This window comes from Trachurus japonicus, chromosome 17, assembly GCF_045865225.1.
Source record: "Trachurus japonicus isolate A0001 chromosome 17, Traja_1.0".
NCBI classification, from domain to species: Eukaryota; Metazoa; Chordata; class Actinopteri; order Carangiformes; family Carangidae; genus Trachurus; species Trachurus japonicus.
In genome coordinates, this window is record NC_140923.1 from 15,653,221 (window position 1) to 15,668,056 (window position 14,836).

At 41.2% G+C, this 14,836-nt stretch overlaps 1 protein-coding gene across 1 annotated transcript in view; it reads left to right on the plus strand.

The window, feature by feature from the left end:
* Nucleotides 1-14,836, plus strand: part of insra (insulin receptor a) — a 78,517-nt gene that overhangs the window by 61,835 nt on the left and 1,846 nt on the right. Inside the window, exons 10-20 of the mRNA XM_085806002.1 lie at nucleotides 1,715-1,913; nucleotides 3,436-3,722; nucleotides 4,197-4,336; nucleotides 4,943-5,102; nucleotides 6,963-7,062; nucleotides 7,146-7,213; nucleotides 8,844-9,073; nucleotides 9,194-9,304; nucleotides 10,285-10,444; nucleotides 11,337-11,466; nucleotides 13,714-13,848. Coding sequence (XP_085662128.1) covers nucleotides 1,715-1,913; nucleotides 3,436-3,722; nucleotides 4,197-4,336; nucleotides 4,943-5,102; nucleotides 6,963-7,062; nucleotides 7,146-7,213; nucleotides 8,844-9,073; nucleotides 9,194-9,304; nucleotides 10,285-10,444; nucleotides 11,337-11,466; nucleotides 13,714-13,848 — 1,720 coding nt within the window. The remainder of the gene's footprint in view (nucleotides 1-1,714; nucleotides 1,914-3,435; nucleotides 3,723-4,196; nucleotides 4,337-4,942; nucleotides 5,103-6,962; nucleotides 7,063-7,145; nucleotides 7,214-8,843; nucleotides 9,074-9,193; nucleotides 9,305-10,284; nucleotides 10,445-11,336; nucleotides 11,467-13,713; nucleotides 13,849-14,836) is intronic.

The following is a 14,836-nucleotide window of genomic DNA, read 5'->3' on the forward strand; positions in this document are numbered from 1 at the left end:
TATTGTCGAAGAACAATAGTATCCAGACTAGTATTAACACAGGTTTGAATGGTCCCACAAAATGCTGCTGTTCACAAAGAGGTGGCAGTGGCACTCATAACTGTAATGAGGTGAAGGAATCAGAATATATATATAATATATATATATATATAGTATATAAATAAACATTTCTTCACACACAAAAAAGTCCAGACAGTAGGGCTACTGCTTTGCAAGTCAGTCTGGCATGGGGGGACTGTGCTCAATCAGAGGTGTGGCTTCAGATCATAACTCCAACAGGTTGAGAGCCAGAGGACTTCTCTCTGTCTGTGTTAACTGTGTGTGTGTGTGCGCGCGTGTGTGCCAATGCATGTAGGTGTGGGCGTGAACGAGCGCGTGTGGGCGAGGCCAGGGTGGCCTGGTTACATGACTGACTCCTGGCCTGAAAAAGTCTCCCAGTCCAGCCCTGGTTGTGGTAGTTGTGATTGTTTGTGGTTGTCGTGGTGATGAGGCCGGTGAGAAAAGACGAGAGTAAACACTGGCTGAAAACCGCACTTGCAAGATCAGTCGTCCGTCTCGGTGTCACAAATCTCGTCAATGGACAGAACTATCGCGAGAAACCGCCTTACGGCAGTACGAGGTAAGAACGCAGATGACGTCATGCATGTCATGAATCGTTATTGGTTTGAGTTCGGAAAGTCGGAGGAAACCATGGAAACATGAAATGTTCGTACTGATGAAGTTCGGCTTGTGGCTAACACGGAGCTAATGCTAACATCTGTGTCTTTGTGTCTTTGTCTGTGTGTGGCCGTATTAGCGTTAGCTCCGTGTTAGCATTAGCTCCGTGTTAGCAGGGCTTAGCAAACACCGCTCTCTACCTTCAGCAGTAAACACGAGCACGTGTAGGGAGCGGAGGAGGTGGGCGAGTTGTGCCTCCCAGAACTGTGGGGGAGCTCCGGAGAGGGAAAAAAAAGAGAAACCAACAAAGGAGCGAGCTATTTCCGGCCGACTTGCATAGTTCTGCTTTAAGTCTTTGCTGTGAACTTCAAGACAATGCATTTTTTTTACATTTTAAAGAAAAATTAGCTGTAGGAGCCTTGACAGGAAATTAAACGACACAAAGGCAGTAAAATGTTCAAAGGAGGGTGTTAACGGTGAAGTTTTAGACAAATGAAACGGGGGGGAAAAAAAGGTGACGTGATTTGTGGAGCGGTTTTATCTCTGAGTGCAGATTTCTTTTTGTGTTTTTAACCTCTGTTAAAAAGAAGAAAAAAAAACCTGGTACTAAGACAATTAGGATCTTCCCTTCACTCTGGCTCGGGTTCAGACAGCGTTCAAACATTTATCTAAGTGGAGTTATTCCTGTCACAACCTGACCTGCGTCTATGCCCTGCCATCACTGCCCTTCCATATTAGCACACAACCGAGCCCGAGCTTCCCTCTTTTGAACTCCCGTAACTCCCACACAACCAGAGAGATGGGGAGTCTGCGGGGAGGTCATGTCACTAGTAATTTATCTCCACCGCGGAGGGTGAGGACCTGGGGATGACAGTGACAGACCTGCCCCTCTGGCGTGTGCGTAGGAGAGCGTGCGCGTGGATATTTGTGCTTCAGACTGTGTTATGTGTCTGTGTTAATCTCAGCTGTCATCCTATTCTTTCTGATTGATTGGGGGGTTTTTTTTTTTTTTTGGGGGGTTGTTTTTTTTTTTCTTTTTTTTTTCTTCGCCCACCAGGGATGAAGTTGCCATCGCGGGTGCCCACTCAGGTGGACAGTGACGAGGAGCAGAAGTGGAACCAGACGGAGGAGCAGGGCCAAGGGACGCGATGCTGCGCCTGCCCCAAAACCGACAAAGAGCTCAAGAAGGAGAAAGAGGACTCGGAGTACCGCAAAACCTTTGAGAATTACCTGCACAATGAAGTCTTTGAGATCAAGTAAGACAACTGACAACAGATCTGTCTTTCAACTTTAAAAAAAAAAAAAAAGCATAACGTTTGTGCTTTTTCATTTATGAACCTTGTCCTCAACATAACTGTTTTTTAAGGTGAAGGCTTTTAGATTCTCTTTTTCTTTGGTCCTGGTGTTGTCAAACTCAGTTCAGTTCAACTTTGTCTTTGAGTTGAACTTCCCACACAACAAACTAAAGTTGCATCATGTTGTGTTGTTATGCAGTTGGATCAGTACCTACCTGCATTAGCATTTAAAATATTGTTCCTGTTTTATCCATAACAAGTTAAAGGACAATTCCAGGCGAATTCAACTCGGGGGTGTATTTTCATATCATTTTAGGTCTAAAAGAATGAATCTGAAGATTTTCAGTTTAATCGCTCCTGTTTTGCGGTAGCTGCGTCTGTCCGCGCATCGCCACGGCAGCAATGAATGGGAGTGGATGTAAGTTCCGCTGTTTAGGCTGTTTCCAGCCCTCAAAGCCGCAATTTTTTTCCACAGACAGCGTCAGATGGCTACTCAAACATGCACCGAGAAGTTTATTTACTTCAAGCAAGCCGACATGTTTGTAAAACTAGATCTAATTCAAAGTCTCCCGGAGTCTCGCGCGAGCCCGAAGTTGCAGTGCTGGTGTGTTCAGGCGCAGTCGGAGCTACCGCTTGTGTCATAAACACAGGAATATCAATTCTTTACTAGCTTGAAGTGTACATTTTTTTCCACATACAGCGTCAGATGGCTACTCAAACATGCGCCGAGAAGTTTTTTTTACTTGAAGCAAGTAAAGAGTTGATATTCCTGTGTTTATGACACAAACGGGAGCTTTTCCCACTTCATGTGAACACACCGAGCACGGCAACTGGGTCTCGCGCGAGACTCCGGGAGACTTTGAATTAGATCGACTTTTACAAACATGTCGGCTTGCTTGAAGTAAATAAACTTCTCGGTGCATGTTTGAGTCGCCATCTGACGCTGTCTGTGGAAAAAAATTGCGGCTTTGAGGGCTGGAAACAGCCTAAACAGCGGAACTTACATCCACTCCCATTCATTGCTGCCGTGGCGATGCGGGGACAGACGCAGCTACCGCAAAACAGGAGCAATTAAACTGAAAATCTTCAGATTCCTTCTTTTAGACCTAAAATGATAGGAAAATACACCCCCGAGTTGAATTCGCCTGGAATTGTCCTTTAAAGTGTTGCGACAGGACAAGGGCTAAGAGAATAATATTATAATGCATCTAACCAACCTGTCCTCAAGTCCTTCATACAACATGTTCCATATACACACTGAAAAACAAAATAGTTGGTACCGCAATGGAGGGAAGAGTTAATTTCATTAATTTCATTTCAGTCATTTATAAAAAGAGGAAGAGAATTTCAAACTCTGTTTCATTTCTCACTGCAAAACAGCTTTTAATTTCTTTTAAACTTTTCCTCTACCCTCTAAATGCCTAAATGTATTTTTAATGCATTACTATGTAAAACCCTCTGAACGTGTCGTCCTCTCGCCCAGACGCTCGAGACAGCGACGCGCCGTGATGGGCATCGCCAACCGAACGCACCTGTTCCACACCACCGCCCCCAGCCCGCCGCAGGGCACGCACGTCCCCGACGGAGAGGACGAGGAAAGCTTCGAAAGCACCAAGTCTGTGGTCACGGTCCACGCCAAAGAGTCCACCGTCATCTCCAGCCTGCGGCACTTCACCAGCTACCAGATCGAGATCCACGCGTGCAACCACCCGACCGACCCGGCGCGCTGCAGCATGGCGGCGTACGTCAGCGCTCGCACGATGCCTGAAGGTAAAGAGGTTTATCATCAATACCGATATCATCCTATAACTCTAAACCTAAAACTCCCACAGTCTGTCACTTCAGCTTGGGACTGTCTGAGCATTATTAATTCATTATTTTATTAATTTCCATTTCCATTTTTTTAATTTTAGCAACAGCTTTTATTCTGAAATGTCTATTAGTGATGTTGTAGCACTTCGAGTTGCATACAGTATAACTAATTTCTCACAAATCTCTTCAAGCTGCAGTAATTAATAATCAAAGTTTATAGATAGTAATACGTGAATTGAGAAAACTAAGAACCCAAAAAACACTTTCAGCTTCTTGGTTTGGTTTTATAGCTTCACTTCTCCCAGTTTAGCAGCTAAAAACCAGATATTTGTCTGGTTTAGATAAGAAATATTTCAATAATCAGCTCACCCTCTGTTTAGCCCAAACAAACTTGAGTTTTAGCAGAAACATGATTCCTTTTCTTTCCCTCAGACAAAGCTGATGACATCGTGGGTGCCATCCATTACGACGTGACAGAAAATTCGGTGCACATCACATGGCAGGAGCCCGCGGCCCCGAACGGTATGATCATCCTGTACGAAGTCAACTACAAGAGACTGGGAGACTCTGAGGTGAGGCGACGCACATCTGCACACACATCTGTCTTTGCCTTTTATTGTTCTTTATGTGTACAATACGTAACATTGTGTATCGTCGGGTCACAGAGTCCATGGGTTCACTGCAAGTTCACCCTTTACACCATAAAGTCATTCTTACTCAGAAAGCACTTTTCATATTTCCTCTCCTCATTAAACACAATAGCTCGGGCCGTAATGAGGGACAATCCAATCCAATCAAATGCATCCATCTTAAAACGAGCCGTGCAGCACAAATGAGAGAGGCAATACTTATTACTTGACTTGTATATAGAAATTTGGCCTCATGTACTCAGTAATGTCATTTGTTTGATTACCTAAATGGAGAAGTCATTCTGGCGTTTTAGTTGCCATGGAGGCAGATCTACAAAACATTTGTCGGATGCTGCAGAGTGTTATTTGCTGTGGGAAACGATAATAAAAAATAAAAAAAAAGATCAGCCAGTGGAAACCTGGAAAACATGAAACAGTTTTCCTACAACATGAGTCAAAAATGTTATTTTAAACACGATATTTAAAACTGGGAACTTATGAAGCGGCTGTTTGTCATGCGACGTTGTGTCGTTGTGTCGTGTTCTGCAGGAGCTGCACTACTGTGTGTCCAGGAACATGTTCAAAGTGACTCGTGGCTGCAAGCTCAAAGTGATGCATCCTGGGAACTACACAGTGAGAATCAGGGCCACGTCGCTGGCCGGGAACGGATCGTGGACCGAGCCCACGTACTTCTATGTCCAGGACGCAAGTAAGTCGTGTAAACTGAGCTGAGACCGAGTTCAGTGAGAAATTAAAATGTCGTCACAATCATACTGTTACTGAAATAAGAGAAAGACACATTAATAAACAACAAATCAAATACTGTGCACCAGCGTCTTACAGCAGAATAGATTCACCTTATACAGGTAGCTTTCAGATGATGATGATGTGGGGAAGATAAATAGATAACACATGCACAGTTTCATAAGTGTAAAAATAATAAACAAATAGAAACAAAGTCCATATGTCAGTTTAAACATTGTATGTCATATTTAAATAGCCTGTAATCCATATACATTGAAGTATGATGTTAACAATCATAAGTTATTCTTCTGCTATTCCATGCTTTAGAAATATATTCAGAAAATGCTAAAAAAAAAAAAAAAAAGCATTATAAAACATGTATTAAAGCAGAAGTAAGTGGTCCGGTCGTTTTCGCTAATGCTGCGTTCCAGGCAGGCTTTTGAAATCGTAAATTACAGCTTCAAGTCACAACTTACGACTTTGTAGCGTTTCAGGCAACCCACTTGTGTTTTTCCGACCTGTTTTACCGGTGAAAGTCACTATAACGGCCACTCGTAACCTCCGACCGGTGAACTCGTACCAGATCAAACTGGTACCACTTCACGGTCGGAAAAATACGAGTTTCCTTGAACGCACCATAACAGTCCTCGTCGCTACGTCACCACATTCACGGCGTTCCTTGGCTGCACACACCATGCCGTTCTCTCTCCTCATTGGATAAAAACTGTAGGATACGATAAATGTTTTCTCTTCGGCTCAGAGCAGAGCAGAGTGACTGACAGACCCGTGTTTCAGTCCAAACACTCTATGTAAGTGATTGCTGTCGGAAGATATAACTATTTAAGACTTATATTAACACAAATATATCACTTACTTCTGCTTTAATTGTTTTTTATTAATTTAAACTGATGCTTCATGTTATCGTCCTAATGAGGAACAATATACTGTACCTATATTCAGGGCTGTAAACTAGCGGTCACGGGACAGGTAAATGTTTGTCTCGATAGTCGTGCAGTAAATTACGCACGATATAGCGAAACATTCTAGCTATAAAATGATAAATTATGAGTAGCTAACGTTAGCACTAAACCAGTGATTTGTTGTGTGTCGCAATGACAACCCCGCTGTAGCGTAACGTAGCCTTCACCAGTCTTTAAAAGTTTGGCGCAGCAATGTGGCGACACATAGTCTACCGAGTGTGACTGAGTAATGAATGAGTGTTTCCTTTGTTAAAGTTTTGCAATGTTAATGTTTTGATTATTTAATTACGGAGATTAAAATGTATTTTAAATAAGACTTTGGCCTCTTTTCTAAGCAGGTACAGTATTGCTATATAGTAATATATAAAACTGTTATCTCAATGAAAAGCACTGAAACAGATGTATATAAAACAAAAAGAGGCAATTTATTTTTCATCTGCCGGTCCCCTTGGCAGATGAGCCAAGAAGTTAGTTTACAGCCCTGCTTATATTCATGAGTAAATTAAAATGATTGTCACCTGGCAGCCGTAATATTTGTTGGCTTCTTATGTATTAAACTGACGAGCTGCTGTCAGACGTCTTTAAATCAGTCCAGGGAATAAACATAAAGGCAGAACAGTAACATGAGAAAGACGCATCGAGTGACTCGGTCCATTCAACCTTTTAATCACACACTGATGAAAAGCTGCTTCTGATTGTGTGAGTGTGTGTGTGAAGCAGATTGTGTTCACAGAGCAGCGTATTGATCCTAGCGGGAGTTTTTAACGTGTGGGTTTTCACAAGAGCTTGTTTTCGCTCTTCACCTGAAATGTGACTCATCGTGTCTGCGTGGATGTGTTGAACAGGCGATCCTCTCTATGTTGTCAAGATCGTCATTGGGCCGGTCATCTGCTTCGTCCTGCTGCTGTTTGTCGCTGTGACGGGCTTCGTCATGTTCAAGAAGAAGTACGCACTCTTCCCGCCCCATTGTCTTGTTATTTCGTATCGTGTCGTTGTTTTACTAAATGCTGTTTTCTGTTTCCTTCTAGTCAAACACAGGGGCCCAGTGGTCCCATCTACACTTCTTCAAACCCAGAGTATCTCAGTGCTACTGAAGGTAAGCAAAGGTTTTAAGCATTTTGATATGATAAGATAAGAGGGTATTTATTGCAACTGTTCAAATATGACAGATAGGTCCACATAAATTGGTTTTCAAATTCTCAAAGTCATTTTAGCAGTGTCGTGTTTCACCTACATTAAATGTTAAGCTGAATTTCATTTCCTTCACATGTTTTAGATTTAAGTCTCAGTGATAAAGATTGTTCTGTCACAGTAAATGTTGTATGCATTTCACACCCTTAGTCTTCATTATGCAACAAGGTAAACTCTGTTATTATTTAGGTTAGTTCAGGTTAGGTTAGGTTATACTTTATTCATCCCCGAGGGGAAATTTCTTTGTCACAGCAGCATAAAAGAGAAACATTACAGTTGAGTACTAAATAAATATAGAAACATCATAAGCTATATAAAATAAAATGCACAAAAGATAAAACACATCCTACATAAAAAAAAAAACTTAAGAAAAATACTGTGATCTCTTCTTGCTGGGTAGAATAACAGATTAAAAGTGCTTAAAAGATAATTATTTCATTATTATTTCACTCAAAAAATGCAAAATGGTGAATGTACGGTTTCACACTCGATGTGATGAAAAGGTGAGGTTTCTTTGTGTTCTTTGTGATTTTATCACAATTTTTCACACCTGTAATTGTGATGAGTTTTGTGTTATCTCTGTTCAGTCTCTGCTTTTAGTGTATTCACCAAATCAGATTATTTCCCAGATCTCATTTTGATTTCTGGAACTTCATAAATGAAAAATGCTGTTTCCTCCAAGAGATCAAGTGATTCACAGGACACGGTCGAGACAGATTGATTTCTCTCAAGAAATTTTATTTGGCACATGATTTTTGCACATGTGCATGATAAAGTCTGATTAGATTTATTGAATCAACATTCAGAGCAGTGGGGAAAAACTGAACTCTATTATGTCCTCGTTCATTCAGTCAATTCAAGTGCTCCAAAGACAAACAACCAAAATGTCTTATCTCTGATGCAACACGTTGTTTACCGTTAATGAGGTTTCTAGTGTTTAAGGTGAATAGGGGGAAGAAAAAAAAACAGATGTCACCATGAAACTACCCAAGTTTATTACTTAGATTAAGACAATTATTTTTTGAATTACAAGTTTTTGTCAAATTTTATGTTTGAATATGCAAATGAGAAAATATCTAATTAAATATGTGCTGATTTGCATACACTTACAGAACAGAAATCTGAACAATGGCGCAGTTTGCCACAGTAGCATGTTAACTATTGGTGAATTTAGGAGAAATCTACAGACGAAGGAGACAAAATGAAGTAAAATAAAAACACCTTAATGTGGATTTTCTACCATTTCTTTCCACTATTCTGAAAGAAGACGTGTTAAGGAAGAAAAATAGCCCAAAATCTCAATATTTTGCTTGTAGTGTCTCGCCTTAATTCCCTTGAAACGAGTCAGTCCGGCCCTGGAAAGATGCTTGTGAACAGAGGAGAAATGTGGCAGCTGACCATCATTGGCATAATCACATTTCTCATTTCTTGTCTCAACCTGCCTTCTTCTTCTTCCCGTTAACTCCGTCACCGTGACCTCCACGCTCCACGCCGCTCCGTGCGTCTCGTTAATACGTCTGTCGATGTGTTTGCAGTGTACGAGGAGGACGAGTGGGAGGTGGCGAGAGAGAAGATCAACATTTTGCGGGAGCTGGGTCAGGGCTCCTTCGGCATGGTCTACGAGGGCATCGCCAAGGACATCATCAAGGGCGAGGGCGACTCACACGTGGCGGTGAAGACGGTGAACGAGTCGGCCAGTCTGAGGGAGAGAATCGAGTTCCTGAACGAGGCCTCGGTCATGAAGGCCTTCAGCTGCCACCACGTGGTACGAACGGACGGCGCCTTTTTTTTCCAAGAGGAAAATCAGATTTCAAGCTAAATCTTGTGGTTCAATAATAATAATAATAATAATAATAATAATAATCTCCCCGTCCTCATCTCCCAGGTGCGCCTGCTGGGTGTCGTATCCAAGGGCCAGCCGACCCTGGTGGTGATGGAGCTGATGACCCACGGAGACCTGAAGAGCTACCTGCGCTCGCTGCGGCCAGACGCTGAGGTAACGAGATTAAAAACACTCAACCCTGCTGCACAGCGCGTTTGATCTAAGCTCATATTTGTTTAAAATCTTTATTCTTTTCTTTTTTATTCTTTAATTTTATTTGTAAAGCCCATTTTTACAAACAGTTTGTCTCAAAAGGGCTTTACATGGCATCATAACACCATCCTCTGCCCCTTACACCCTCACATCGACTGAGGAAAAACTCCCAGAAACCCTTTTAACAGGGGAAAATTTGAGAAACCTCAGGGTGAGCAACAGATGAGGGCTCCAATAAATGTTGTATACAGACAAGAAAACATTTTATAACACAGAATATGCAAAACATAGAAATGTTAACAAGAGTTGACTAGGTCAGCTTCTGGTGGGAGGTAAGGCAACACTGCAAAAACTCAAATATCTTATCAAGAATATTTCTCTTATTTCTAGTCAAAATGTCATTTCTAGTCAAAACAAATCTCATTATACTTAAAATAAGACTCATCATATTAAAAATAGCTTGTTTTTAGACACTTTTTTACTCCTTTCAAGCATATTTTCACTTGAAATAAGTAGAAAAATCTGATAGTGGAACAAGTTTTTCTTCCTTATAACAAGCACAAAAAACTTGCTTTCACTGGCAGATTTTTCTACTTATTTCAAGCGATAGTTTGTTTGGAACAAGTGAAAATGATCTAAAAACAAGTTAACTTTTAGGTGATGAGTCTTATTTTAAGTGGAAAGAGATTAGTTTTGACTAGAAATGAGACATTTTGACAAGAAATAAGACAAATAGTCTTGGAAAGATTTTGAGTTTTTGCAGTGAAGGAGGGCAGGCCAGCCAGGAAACACAGAGAGAGCGAGACACCAAGGCCAAACTACAAAGTGCAACAAATAAAGATAAACACAATTCAAAATGTGGGAGAGGAGAGGAGAGGAGAGGGCTCGATGTAACCTGATGTGTCCCCCAGCATGTCTAATCTCTCCTCGTGTCCCCTCAGAACAACCCCGGGCGCCCGCCACCCACTCTGAAGGAGATGATCCAAATGGCTGCCGAGATCGCGGACGGCATGGCGTACCTTAACGCCAAGAAATTTGTCCACAGGGACCTGGCAGCCAGGAACTGCATGGTGGCTCACGATCTCACCGTCAAAATAGGAGGTACGTTTCTATTAAGCACAGCTGACAACATTTGTAAAAATCAGAGTTTCAAGCCATCCAGTGGCAGTTTTACAACAACAAAAAACAAACAGTGTATACACTACTAGGGCAGGAGAAATAACATTTTTACCCGTGTGAAAGCCATTTTAAAGATCAATTTCTTATTATTAATGTTGTCTGATTATCTTAGCAACATGTTATTGATTGTGCTCTCGGGAAAACAGTCAATTATTTGTGAATAAAAATGTTTTTTTTGGGGTGTAATATGTTAACTATCACAAAGGATCTTTTTATGGGTCCATATTTTCCTAATTTTCCAATTATATCTTTAGTCATGTCCTGGTTTGTGTTGTGTGGTACTAATATGAGGAGAAATGGGAAATCTCTTCAGGGATCTGCTCAATTTAAATTCCACTGAAGGAATGAAGAAAATTCCTGAGGAAATCAACAACTGCCTCTAAACTCAACATAACAACAAACAGGAGGACCAAACTGGCAACCTCAACGGCGGCATACAAGTCAAATTAGATTTATTTATTTATTCAGTGTCTTAAACTCTTTGTTCTAGTGTGCGTGGCTATGTAAATAAGATAATAACAGCAGAACAGCTGGTAATGGGAATTTAAAAAAAAGATAAAACACATCACTGACAGTTGAGTCTTGTGTTAAATATTAAACTCTAAATGTAACTTCAGAAAAATGTCTGTCAAGGAGCGCTTCCAGGACTCAGAAATTGTTTCCTAGAGGTGCTCTTTGGATGGGACGAACAAGCCATCGTCAGGGAGTCAGTGTTTTAAGGTTAAACATGACCAAGCCATAGAAATAAAGGCTTTTAAACTGTAAAATAGATTGTTTTCCACAATCATCTACATGTATCTTCTTTTATTCCCAGATTTTGGTATGACAAGAGACATCTACGAGACGGACTACTACAGGAAAGGAGGGAAGGGCCTGCTGCCTGTCAGGTGGATGGCGCCCGAGTCTCTGAAGGACGGCGTCTTCACCGCTCACTCTGACTGCTGGTCAGTGACACTTCTGACTCTGGGTTCATGTGTAATGTGACGTGTAGCTGCAGCTGCTGTGAATAGCGTATAGAGCTCTGCCTGCGTGATAGTTGGTGTCGGTTCTTATCTTATAAAAGTATGAAAATGAACATGGAGTGGGCCTGAAGTTGATTATAAGGAAATACAGTTTTATGTAGCTGACTCGTAAAACTTGATCACTTATTAAACATAGTGCCAATCTACACACTTAAAGGGATAGTAGCATTTTTTTAAAAGTGGGTTAAAAGTTGATCTGCAAATAGCTCCTAAGTACTTTAATTGCAGTGGAAGACTCTCTGCACTCCTCCCGTTAGCAACGCCAGCCCATAGCCCTGCCCAGAGATTTACAACATACAGTGCTGTGAACAGACCCAAAAACGCAGTTTTTATTTGGACCTAACCAACTGCTGATCGGCGGGCGCTAACCCTGGGCGGAGGGATACCTGAGCTGGTTAGGTCCAAATAAAAACTGTGTTCTTCCTGCACTTTAAAGGGCTGGAAAAAATTATATTATAGCGAACAATGCAACTGTGTTTTTTTTTCAGGTAAAACCTCTTTTAGGCCGCGAAAATAGGCTGTTTCTTGGGTCTGTTCATAACACTGTATGTTGTAAATCTCTGGGCAGGGCTATGGGCTGGCGTTGCTAATGGGAGGAGTGCAGAGAGTCTTCTACTGCAATTAAAGTACTTAGGGGCTATTTGTAGATCATACAACCCCACTTTTAAAAAAAAATGCTACTATCCCTTTAAAGAGGAACTATGAAGGATTTTTCCCGTGGCACTGGCTATGCTACATTTTTACCTTAAAGCAGAAGTAAGCAGAATGTTTGTCTTAATATAAGTCTTAAATAGTTATATCTTCCGACGGCAATCACTTATATAGAGTGTTTGGTCTGAAACACGGGTCTGTCAGTCACTCTGCTCTGCTGTAAGCCGAGGAGAAAACTTTTCTTGTATCCTACAACCTTTATCCAATGAGGAGAGAGAACGGCATAAAGGGGCGGTCCTCTCTGTGTGTGCAGCCAAGGGATGCGCGTGAATGTGGTGACGTAGGGACGAGGGCGGAGACTGCTAACTCCATCGGGTGACAGGAAGTTAGACAAAACGACCGGATCGCTTACTTCTGCTTTAATTAAAAAGCTCCAGAGTAATTGTGATAGTTAACTACATGACTTGTAACTAGTTACAAGTGAGAACGGAGGCTCTCTGCCTTCCACCGGGCGGCTCACGGCTGAAAACCAACCTTGCAACATCAGTGTAGTACTTAGCCGCCGCCCCGGTGTCTCAGCTCTCGTCTCTGCGGCACCGCACACGCTCCATAACCTGCAATCTTTTGTTTGACAGTAAGGCTACACAAATATACACGTCGTAACATCGTATATGATATATAACGTTATCCACCGCTCCATCGATTGATTTCTGGCCGGCTTCGTTAAAATCAAATGCACATCAGGGTTCCTACGCAAGTATGGAAAGTATGAAAAAGTATGGAATTTGATTTTATACATTTCCAGGTCTGTAAAAGTATGGGAAATGGAAACTATTGTATGGAAATTATTTTATTTATCTTGTCTTTGTTTGGTCTTACCTATTTGGGTTAATTGTTTTGTATGTGCTATTGTAGGCTACTTAGCTACAATCTCCTGGTAATTATTTGGTTGCATAATGGCATACCCATTCAGAATAATGAAAACAAATGATAAATTGCATGCTTTTTTTTATATTATGCGCATCTATTTACTTAAATATCACAAATTATTTGATTCTTTTTACAGAGAAGTCTGGAAATTAGGGTTTGGAAAAAGTATGGAATTTGGAAATTTCAAATGTGTAGGAACCCTGGCACATGGCCGGGAGGAGGGTTAGCGAAACAGAGGAGAAGAGACCAGACTCGCATCGTTCCTCTTTAACACACATGCATCATTTTGTGTAATTTGAATGTATTTTATAGTGTTTTTGTGATTATATTAATCAACATAACAAACTAATCTCCGGAGTCTAGACTGAAATAACACACAGTAAACACATCACAGACCAGAACGCTTAAGTGCAGATAAAATGCGTGTTCATCCGACGTTGTTTACCAGCCGCCGCCGCCGCCGCCTCTGCCCTCAGCCTACCTGTTTGCTGCAGCATCAAGTGTTTACAGACAGATCTGCTCTTGTTAGGTTTCTAATTGGCCTGTCCTCATTCTCCCTGTGTCGCTGTTGTTGTCTCTGTTTGCCAGGTCATTTGGGGTTGTGCTGTGGGAGATCAGCACGCTGGCCGAGCAGCCGTACCAGGGCCTGTCCAATGAGCAGGTCCTCAAGTTTGTCATGGACGGAGGCTACCTGGACCGGCCGGACAACTGTGCAGACAGATTGTGAGTACAAGAGATGTAGACGGAGAAAACAAGTGTTATGTGTTATATCAAAGGAGGTTAAATCGAAAGCAACTGGACTTAGTTATTTGTCTTTGTCTTTTTCCTAGACAAATAACTAAGTCCAGTTGCTTTCGATTTAACCTCCTTTGAAATACTATGACCTGGACAAATGAGAATATGCACCGGCTTATGTGTTATGTGTCGATTATTTCTGACAAGACAAACGAGTCAAGTCAGTTTATATTTACATCACTTAAAATTGAGGGGGGGGCGTCAGAGTTGCCTCAGGTAGCCCACACATCAATCAATTATAATCAATCAGCCAAAAATGAATCTGCCATGATGTCGATGATTCATCCTTTTTTAATCACAAAAGCCAAATATTCTCTGATTTTTCCACGTATCTACTTATGTTTTCATTTCCCACTATAAACTGGCAGTCTTTGGGTTTTGAAGAAAGAATAAAATACAGAATTGGGTTGATAATAGTTAATAATAATAATAATAATAATTTTATTTATAGAGCACTTTCTATCCAAGTGCTGTACAGTTACAAAACATTTTAAAAACATACACAGCAATGTATAGAGGCCCCAAGCTTTGGACTGAATTAAACTTATCACTGAGGTCCATCTCCTCCCATTGCATTTTAAAAAAGAATCTGAAGGAATTTTTACTTTCCACAGGAACCTAATTATCTTTCCCTACTCACTCTTTACAGTAACTATATTTTCTCTGTCATTGTTCTGCTTTTGTCACATATTTTTTTTGCTGTTATTTGCTTCAAGTCCTACCTTGATTCCTTCTGCTATTGATCTTTTGTCTTTTGTTTTTGTTTAGCTCATGTATGTTGTCTGCTTGTCTCTTGTTTTGTATTATTGACACAGGGGTGGAACCTTGTACAAGTTCGCCAGGACTTCGTTCCCTCCTTGCGCAGCGTTATACGCATTTTTTTGTGCTAAATAAATCTAAACCTAAATGACACAAT